The sequence below is a fragment of the Papaver somniferum genome, chromosome 5, assembly GCF_003573695.1.
Source record: "Papaver somniferum cultivar HN1 chromosome 5, ASM357369v1, whole genome shotgun sequence".
Classification (NCBI taxonomy): domain Eukaryota; kingdom Viridiplantae; phylum Streptophyta; class Magnoliopsida; order Ranunculales; family Papaveraceae; genus Papaver; species Papaver somniferum.
In genome coordinates, this window is record NC_039362.1 from 18,409,564 (window position 1) to 18,419,097 (window position 9,534).

Below are 9,534 nucleotides of genomic sequence, written 5' to 3' on the forward strand. Positions count from 1 at the left end.
TGTTTATTATACTTCTTAATTTATTGCAGGATGTTCTCGTTGACACTCTGTACGATCTTCTGCTGCAAAGAGCTGGCGAACCTAGCCTTCTTGAGCCTACAGAAGATGAAATCATCGATGCAGCAACTATGATATGCCGATTCAAAACAAGTCATTTAACCTCTGATGTAAGTCCTCTGAATCTATAGACATTTCTTCATCTAGCGAACCTAGCCTTCTTCATAATCCCCTGCTAATAGTTCTAATTTGGATGCAGCAACTAGTTGCAATGGAGATCATCAATTGGAACACGCTATATGCTGAAGTGGCATCTCTCTTGACCATTCATGAAGATCAGATCAATGATGACACCAAGGGTCTGATAAGGGGAGCATGGGAAGCTATGTGTTTGAATTCTCTTGCTAAATTAGCCTATGATGAGGATGATGAGGGTGATGAGGATGACGAGGGTGATGAGGATGATGAGGGTGATGAGGGTGATGAGGATGATGATGATGATGAAGAAGAAAACGCACAAGAGGGTGATGAGGATGAGGATGATGATGAGGAAGAAAACGAACAAGAGAATGATGATGATGAAGAAGAGGAAAACGCACAAGAGGATGATGATGCACAAAATGCAGATGATTGGGAACCACACGACCCAGAAGAAGAACAAGACGTGGCAGAAGTTGATGGTCAGGCAGAGGAATTGGAGGATCTAACTGATGCTCCTCAACCTGCATCAAGCGATAGCAACAACTAAGTCGCTGTGGCTTCAGATATACACACACTCCTTGTTGAAACAAGATTCTCAGACTTCTGTAACAGAAACTGTTGAAGTGTTCATAGATAAAGGTAATTGTTGCTGTTCATATATGAAGGTAGGCATAGGCTCATAAACAAGAGTTGTAGCCTCATCCTCCTGATACAATTAAAACTCAGGCAACGGATCAAAATCTGAAGCTTGGATCAACATCCATTGCCCAAGCAAACTTTGCCAGAAGCGATTTGTTGAATATCTGCCGAAAAGAGAATGACAACGGCATCAGATTTAAGAAAGAAAGAAAGGATTATAAAGAGCCAACCATCCAATTAGATGCAATATTGAACCTTTACCTTCTCAATTGGGACTTCATGGCGCTTACACCAAGCAACTGAAATTCTAGGATCAAGATAATTAGTCTTAGATGTGCCTAACGCAGTAGTTTTTAGTTCCTTCTTTAAATCCATATCCCGTTCGGTCTTCTCAATCTTGTCAAGTGTCAGCTTAATCTTCCTCTGCAATCTGAAATTCAATAGCAACATACATGAGACAACAACATCATTGTGCATTCAGCTCAAAATAGTAATAAGTTAACATAAGAGAAAACCCGCCATACATTTCGGGGGTAAAATTCTTCTTTGGTTTCCCATCATCAGCATCCAGCTGCAGTGGAGCTTTCCCTTTTCTCACCCTGTGCAAATTGGTTTCCAGTCCATCTAATACACCCTTCAACTTAACAATATTGTCTCTTAACTTTAGCATTTGTGCGCCATGCGACTTTGGCTCGGATCGTTGGTGATTACATAACTTAGCAACCTCTTTGTTTGCACGATTATAAACAACAACTTTTTCTGCAACATTGCGATTCATGATTTCACTGTTCAGCAGCTTATCCAAAGTGATAGATGCATTGTATGTGCGGAAAACTTTTGCTGTGAGGCCCGGCATGAGCTCCTTGAGATGAGCATTGAGTTTATATGTATCTAGCTTATCAAAAAGCTCCTCGCCGGTATTTTTTCCTATGAACAAAGAGTAGAATCATCGTAAGGCTCGATCCGAACATGAAATGGTAAAGAAAATTAACACACAACATTTAGATTGGAAAAGAAATGCTTACCCTTTTTAAACTCTCCAATTGCTTTATAAACAAGAGGGTCGACTTCAACAGTGTTTTCATATTTAATCGAATCTTTTCCAAGGAAGTTGATCTCTAACTTGTTTGTCTGAGGCACTAAGCTGACATTCTCAACTTTCAATGTACAACAACCAACTGTGTCAGCTTCATCGTCATCCTTCTCGTTCCCGGCCCTGAGGGCCAACATATCAATAAGGTAAGCAGCCACGGAAATTTGTTGCTTCATTAGATCTTTGTTCCTAAAGTCCTTTCTATAATTTGCTCTTATATCGAGTATGTAGTCCTGCAACCGACATATATGAAGAAACATAGCAATTAGTATTGCTCCAGACTTCAAGATAAAACATGACAAGCTGTAAACTAGCTACTGGTGTTCGATTTATTACCTTGAGTAGCCTTGCTTTCTCATATTTGTCCTTGTCACTTTGGCCTTTCCATGAGCTAGTATCGTCTAAAAAGACGTACTTGAATGCTTTCGGATCAATTGGATTTTTCCAAAATGCTAACCAGGTAACAGTATTGTCATGCTTCACTTCTTTCCACCTTTCATTAGGGATTGGACATTCTGGAACAGGTTCACCTTTTCCTATATTTATTGTAATCTCGTCTGGACGAATTCTACGTTTCAGCTTTCCCATCTTAGGATGCTCCCCACGGCCGCGGAAAAGCCCTGGTGGTTCGACTCTAAAATTTCCAACCTGTCATAATTATTATGTCAAATAAAACCCACAGAAATGCATAAACAAAGACATGAAAAACAATTTACTGGGAATCTACTACTAGTGAAATCCGCATAGACATACCTTCTCTTTTTTGCCATCGACAAAAGCCCACATGTACCTCTCATCCTCCTTCAGCTTTTCTTCTTTCAAGGCTTTTCTTTCCTGCATGTCATCATATTCGTCAGATATATTGTTCAGGAATCAACAATTAGATGCATGCCGGAAATACTAAAACTCAACTGTGATGTAATCTACAAACTTACTAGTGCGCTCAACTGTTTTTTCTTGTCTTTCTCATTCTGATGCCAATCGTAGATTGGAGTGAAATCACACAGATGGAATTTTTTGATAACGTGTTCTTTCCCAAGTATGACTCTCCAATCATTCATGAAGTTTTCTATAAACTTTGGTTTCGCAGCAAACTCCGTGTCTTTCATGACTGCAAACATGGTCGCAACCTCCTCCTGTTCGGGAGTCAATTCAACCTGTTCTCCATTGTAGAGCATCTTCACTCCGTGCGGCTTGTATGGAGGTGGTAATACAATACCGTTGTGTGCAAAAGTAGTCCATTTCTTTCCGGCACCAGAATTGAGGTGTAAATTCGTCGACTTAGACCTGCTCTTTATTATTTTCTTTGATGCACACTTGAGTGAAGAAGAAGTCACCTTTTTTGCTGCTATTTTAGTTTTGGATATCCTATCCAATGCAGAAGCAGCTTCAAGTTTTTCCTTTCTCTCGGCGAGCGTAAGGTTGTCCTCTTCAAGTTTTTCCTTTCTCTCGATGAGCGTAAGGTTGTCCTCTTCATCATCTTGGTCATCTGTGTTTGCTGTTTCAGAGACTTGCTTAATACTGTCACTAGACGACGGCAACTGGAACAATGACGTCAAATTCATTTTATCTTCGTCCATCAATTTGGAATTTTCTTCCACAGTATAAGGAAATCTGGAATCTCCTCCAACCTGCGATTGCTTTGATTTATTAGACCCCGATGGCAGTACAGACGGGGACACCACCATGCCGCTGTCAGATGTTGTTGTTGTCATCATCTTTGAATCATATTCATGCTTGCTGTCGACATTAGATGATGTTGTTGTTTTCCTTCTCATTATAGGTCCATCATTATCATCATCATAATCGTGCATGGCTTTGAAACTAGTCATTGGATTATGCGTAGCTATGGTAAAAAAAAAGGAGAGATGTTCATGCAGAGAGAACTATAGCTAGTATATCCCCTATTTTTATAGACACGGACTTTCCTTTTTCTTTTCACTTTCTATAGAATTCGAAAACATTCCTTATTAAGAGCCCCAGTTTTGTTTTTTTATTAAGCCTGTACCAGCCACCGGTGGTGGTGGTGCCGGCAAGGTTCCCCAACTGCCTTAGCCTGAACCGCTGGCTCCTGGTGGAGAGCTTATTAAGATTTCAGTCATACCCAACTGGGCACAACCAGCCTTTGATGGGATCTTTTTTTTTTTGAATATTACTTAGATTGATAGGAGAAAGATTACACAGGATACTCTTAAGAACCGAACCTAAAAGAGTGTTCTGTTGAATTGCAATTCTCCATGCTAACTTAGCTATGATTGCCTTATTCATTTTCTTTGCTTCCTTAAAACCTAATCCTCCCACTTCGATTGGTTCACACATGAAACCCCAGCTAATAGGATAATAACCTTTACAATGTTTCTGTTTACCCCACCAAAAGTCCCTTTGGACAACATCTATTTTGTCAGTAATTTTTACAGGTAAAGAAAAACATCCCATTTGATAAATAGGAAAACTAGACAAGGCAGACTTGATGAGAACTTTTTTGCTTGCTTGAACCATAGTGTTACCGTTCCAACTGAGAGCTTTGTGTTCCATGTTTGTAACTATCTTATCAAAGGTCTTAATTTTTGATCTATCCACAAATAAAGGGGCTCCTAGATAAGAGTCAATAATTCTAATTTTCTTGATCTTCATAGGTCTGATCAGTATTCGTTGATGTTTAGAATGTATTTTTTACTAAAGAAAATGCCCAACTTTGAGAAGTTTATGAGCTGACCTGATGCATTACTAAATTGATTGATCATGTTTAACAGATTTTTACAGCTAACAAGACTAGCCTTTGAGAACAGCAGAAAGTCGTCTGCGAAAAGTAAATGGGATATTGTATACTATGTCTAGAAATTTTAATGCCAGTTATGTGTTTGTCTTTTCTTTTGCTGAAAGAAGCCGTGAGAAAACATCAATACATATTAGGAAAAGGTAAGGAGATAGTGGATCTCCTTGCCTTGACCCTCTAGAAGGAGTAAAAAATTCTCCAGGTTTACCATTTAAAAGAACTGCAATGGAGGCAGTTGAAACACATTGGTGTATTAGACTGCACCATTCATTACTAAATCTGAAAGCCGATAAAGTATGAAGCAAGAAGTTCCAATTGACCCTGTCGAATGCCTTAGACATGTCAATTTTAATACCCAATCCACCATTTTTTGTTTTCATTTTTTTTATTGAATAGACCACCTCATGCGCCACCATTATATTGTCTGCAAATTGTCTAGAAGACAAAAAGGCCGACTGAAAAGGAGAAATCATTTTCTCTAAGTGAATTTTCAATCTATTTGTTAAAAGTTTAGAGAGGATTTTGTAAGTCGTGTTGCTGAGTCCTATTGATCTGAAATCACTATGTGTTTTCGGTTGTTTTACTTTGGGAATTAAAAATAGAAAAGTTTCATTTAATTTGGGGTTGATTGTTTTTGAAAGAAAGACGTTTTGAATCATTGCCACTACTTGGCTCCCTACTAAAGACCAATTATGTTTGAAAAAACTCACCGGGAAGCCATCTGGCCCTGGTGATTTTTTAAATTTCATGGATTTCACTACCATCCAAACTTCTTCAGAACTTGGGACACGTAATAAGTCTACGTTATCCTGCTCAGAAATGACTTTCGGAATAAGATTCATAAGTTCCTGATCAGGAGCCGTAGGGAAGACAGTAAAAGAGTTTCAAAATGTGTTTTCAGTTCCTCAGCAATTTGCGTTTTTTGTTTCAAAATTTCTCTGTTTTGATTTAAAATGCAATCAATCTGATTCCGTTTTCGTCCCTTTAAGGTTTTGATGTGAAAATGCTTAGTATTTCTCTCATACAGGTTTTCTAGCTCTAAAAGTTTCTGATAAAGAAGAAAATGTTTATTATGGTCGCTTCTCGATGACTGAATTTGGTCAATACTTTTAGCAGCCTTTTGATTTTCTTTTCAGGAACTCCGAAAACATTTTTGTGCCAACATGTCAGGTTTTCTCCTAAGGTTTTTAAGTTGTTTAGCACAACCTCAGTAACGTTATGAAGGGAAAGGTCCCAAGTATTAGTGATTAGCTGAATACATGTATGTTCTTTAAGCCAGGTGTCAAAAAATTTAAAAGGAAAGTTTTGATTTTGAGCCACAAGGGGAAAGAGATCTAAACAAATTGGACTGTGATCTGAGTCAAAAGAAGGCAGATGAGTTAGAACAGAATCAGGGAAATGAGAAATCCATTCATCATTTACGTAGGCTTTGTCTATCATTTCCTAAATGTTTTTTAAGCCAATTTTGTGGTTATTCCAAGTGAAAGAATTTCCTTTTGGAAGCAAATATCTGATAAACCAGCCCGCTGAAGCAGCCTTTCGAAAGGCTCAGCTTCCATACTATTGAAGGGCACACCCCCCAACTTTTCTGAAGGACACAAAACTTGGTTAAAATCGCCTATGACCGCCCACGACATACCAGAATGAGCTATTCTTGAAGAGATAGTTTCTAAGAATTCCCAAGAACCTATTTTCAAAGGCTTATAAGGGTTACCATAAAAAGCAGTTAAGAGCCATTCTTTATCATAGAAATTTGTTTTAATCAATACGTTTGACATGTTAATATTTGAGTGCACAATTTCAAAATGAAAGCCGTCGACCCATGCCAAAGCAAGTCCACCTGCTTTACTAATGGGATCTACAAAGTACCAATTTGGGTAGTCAGACATAAGGTTTTTAAGATAATGCCTCTGAGATTTGGTTTCATACAAAAAAAGAATTTCAGATTTTTCAGTTTTTATTAGGTGATCCATATGTTGCCTAGTTTTTTTGGTACCACACCCTTGTGTGTTCCAAGCAATGATTTTCATTGTCAAAAAAAACAACAGACCGAATTACCTTAGAGAACCAGAATTCCTAAAAGGCTAAAAAACAGACTAAGGCAAAGCTAGACTGTCTAATTAAAATCTATAAGCAATCAAATTTGGAACTTACAGCACAAGTTAAAAGAAATTTTATGAACAATCAATTTCAGGGATTACAACACATATGCAATTCAAAACTCTAAGCTAATTTGAACAAGGGTCCAGATTATGTTTAAGTATATGCTCAGCTAAGAATTATACTAATTGTAAGAAACATACGAAAGATATGGCAACCAGACAAATATTAAAACAATATCTAATTCAAGAAATTTAGCAGTGAAAAAGAGATTAAGCTTATGAAAAGAACCCGAGTCCCCTGTTTTCCTTCATCAGCGGCCCTCATTATGGAGACAATTTTCTCTTCTATAGGATTTGAAACAGACTCCAAATTTGATTGAACTTCTAAGAAAGACCCATACTGATTAAAAACCTTTTGACTAGCATTAACTTCTAGATTTAAAACAGGAGGAGGCGGCGAAGAGGGATTAAAGGGATCAGCTGAATGACCACAAGAAGTTAACAAATTTTCTGAATCAGAAGAACCAGTAGAAGAAAAATAAAGTTGGTGATGTTAAGGGTTCCTTTTCAGAGACTTGACAACGGGAACAAAACCAAGGAACTCCTATAACTCCAAAGTGCAAGGGAAGTGTCAGAAATACTACCCTTCTGTCTCTATCAGAGTTTATAGTTTGCACCCAAAAAAGCTTGAGCAGAGAATGGTGTTTCTGTATTATATGAACCGAATCAAGCACTCCATAGGTCGCTTATTTAATTTTGCAGAATTCATAATAAAAATGTTTGTTACACCACAAACAACAGCCAAACTAACTAATGTTCTAAGAATGTGCAAACCTCATAATGAGCCTTTCAAATTTCAGAGGATCTTAAACCTGCATCAGATTCATTCAATAGCCAAGTCGTAGACCATGCATCACCCTATAGAACTAAATGACTTGGTTGAAGAGAGAGCAGAGCAGGTCATAAACGCAAGTAAACCATAGACTCCTTACCAAGAACCATAGGCAGTGGAAGAAAGAGTAGAGGAAGGACCTTAGTTGCGAAGCTAATGCACACAAACCAAACCATCTGTTGAAAGGCTTGTTCCAAACCAAGTTTTCAACAGGTGCTGAGGCGGTATTCCATGGAAGATTCAATCATGGAGAAGTCACTAAACAATGGTTATGCACAGGATCCAGCAGTTACAGATGTACCAAGCAAAAGAGTCAGGCCTCTGAATTTGTTCTTTTCCATCACAAAGGAGCCACCTACAGTTCTTAGCTTCTAACTTCCAAGTCATACTGTCATCCATCTTTTATCAACTCCTAGAAGGCTACAAGGGTTTAGGTGAAAATGCTTCAAGTTTCTTCTCCAATCTTCTCCAAGTCGTCAACATATCAGCTTGTGTTAAACCTTTGTACAACTTCTCCAATGTGATATTTTGCGGAAGAAATCCATTCTCTATCATCTCCAGGACAAACTCACAAGATTCTTCCCACCTACGTTTCTCATATAACCCATGAATCAACAACGCATATGAATCCGAATCTGGACCAGCTCCACTCTCCTTCATGTCATTCCATATCTCCTGAACTATATCCATCTTGTTCAACCTTGAAAATGTTCCAACTAATATATTATATGTGGACAAACTCGGCGTACATGACAAGTCTCCCATCTTCTTGTACAATTTCAAGGCATTATCAGCATGTTTCCTCCCTTGAAATTCCTTAAAGAAACAGTTAAAAGTTGTAGGAGATGGACTTACTCCATTAGCAACCATCTCATTAAGGATCTCCTCAGCATCTTCGAGCCTTCCACATGAACAAAGACATTTTATAACTGAAGTATAGGTTGCTACTGTTGGGAAAATCCCTTTTTCTTTCATCAAACTCAGCTTATCAAGCGATAAATCTGGTTTATGTGCACGATTGTAAACATGAAGAACAATAGAGTAGCTAGTCACATCTGGTTCTATTCCCCTCTTCTGCATTTCATCCAACAAGTTCTCAGCTTTTTGAATGATCCCTTCAAAATGAGTTCCTGGGTGTAAGACCGTTCTACGGCAAATTCCATTTAAGAGAACATTATAGGTAACAACATTCGGTTCAAATCCACGATCTACCATTTCTCTAAAGAATTTCTCTGCCACTTCGGGTCGATTTAATTTGCACCAACCATAAATCATAACTGTATACATTTGTGTATCCGGTTCAAATTTGAATTTCCTTCCGTTGAAGACCTCTGTAGCCACCTTAGCATATCCATACTTACACAGAGTGTCAAGAAGGTCAACAAAATCTTCTCTATCAGTTTCCCTTTTTGTGAACCTCTCCATGTCATCAAAAGCTTGGATGGCTTGCCTTGTAAGTCCTGCAGCTATTAATCTCCGAAACAAAATGTCGAAAGTATTCGAAGTCGGTTTATCACCTAGCTGATCCATTTCAAGAAGCAACTACCAAGCGACATCAAATTGTCGTGCTTTTCCCATGATATCGATCAACATATCATAAGAAACCCCGTCATGGTGGTAACCTGGCTGTTCTTTTGCCCAAACAAAGAAATCCAATGCAATTTTCGGTACATTTTTCAATCTAATTAGAGTTTGCTGAACCAACTCAGTATAAATTATTATACCATTGAGATGATGTAGAGAGGATTCCTTAGTATGATAAGGATCATGATGCTCTATTAATAGATTAGCGACTATGTCCGCGTCATTTGATGTCTGAAGAGATGGAAGAGGC

At 38.2% G+C, this 9,534-nt stretch overlaps 3 protein-coding genes across 3 annotated transcripts in view; all 3 read right to left on the reverse strand.

Moving 5' to 3' along the window:
- Positions 1 to 932: 932 nt before the first annotated feature.
- Positions 933 to 3,762, reverse strand: LOC113278810 (DNA topoisomerase 1 beta-like). Its single transcript, XM_026527553.1, has 7 exons — positions 2,866 to 3,762; positions 2,684 to 2,764; positions 2,267 to 2,578; positions 1,863 to 2,163; positions 1,362 to 1,764; positions 1,099 to 1,267; positions 933 to 1,001 (listed from the first exon to the last, which is right to left on the reverse strand). Exons 1-7 carry the CDS (start codon positions 3,760 to 3,762, stop codon positions 933 to 935), a joined length of 2,232 nt encoding a protein of 743 aa, XP_026383338.1.
- Positions 3,763 to 7,573: 3,811 nt separating this feature from the next.
- LOC113277299 (pentatricopeptide repeat-containing protein At2g13420, mitochondrial-like) lies at positions 7,574 to 9,519 on the reverse strand. The gene has a single exon (XM_026526427.1). It carries the CDS (start codon positions 9,228 to 9,230, stop codon positions 8,121 to 8,123), a length of 1,110 nt encoding a protein of 369 aa, XP_026382212.1. The 5' UTR covers positions 9,231 to 9,519; the 3' UTR covers positions 7,574 to 8,120.
- Positions 9,243 to 9,534, reverse strand: part of LOC113278811 (DNA topoisomerase 1 alpha-like) — a 3,207-nt gene continuing 2,915 nt past the window's right edge. Inside the window, exon 5 of the mRNA XM_026527554.1 lies at positions 9,243 to 9,381. Within this exon, the coding sequence (XP_026383339.1) occupies positions 9,243 to 9,381 (139 nt within the window). The remainder of the gene's footprint in view (positions 9,382 to 9,534) is intronic.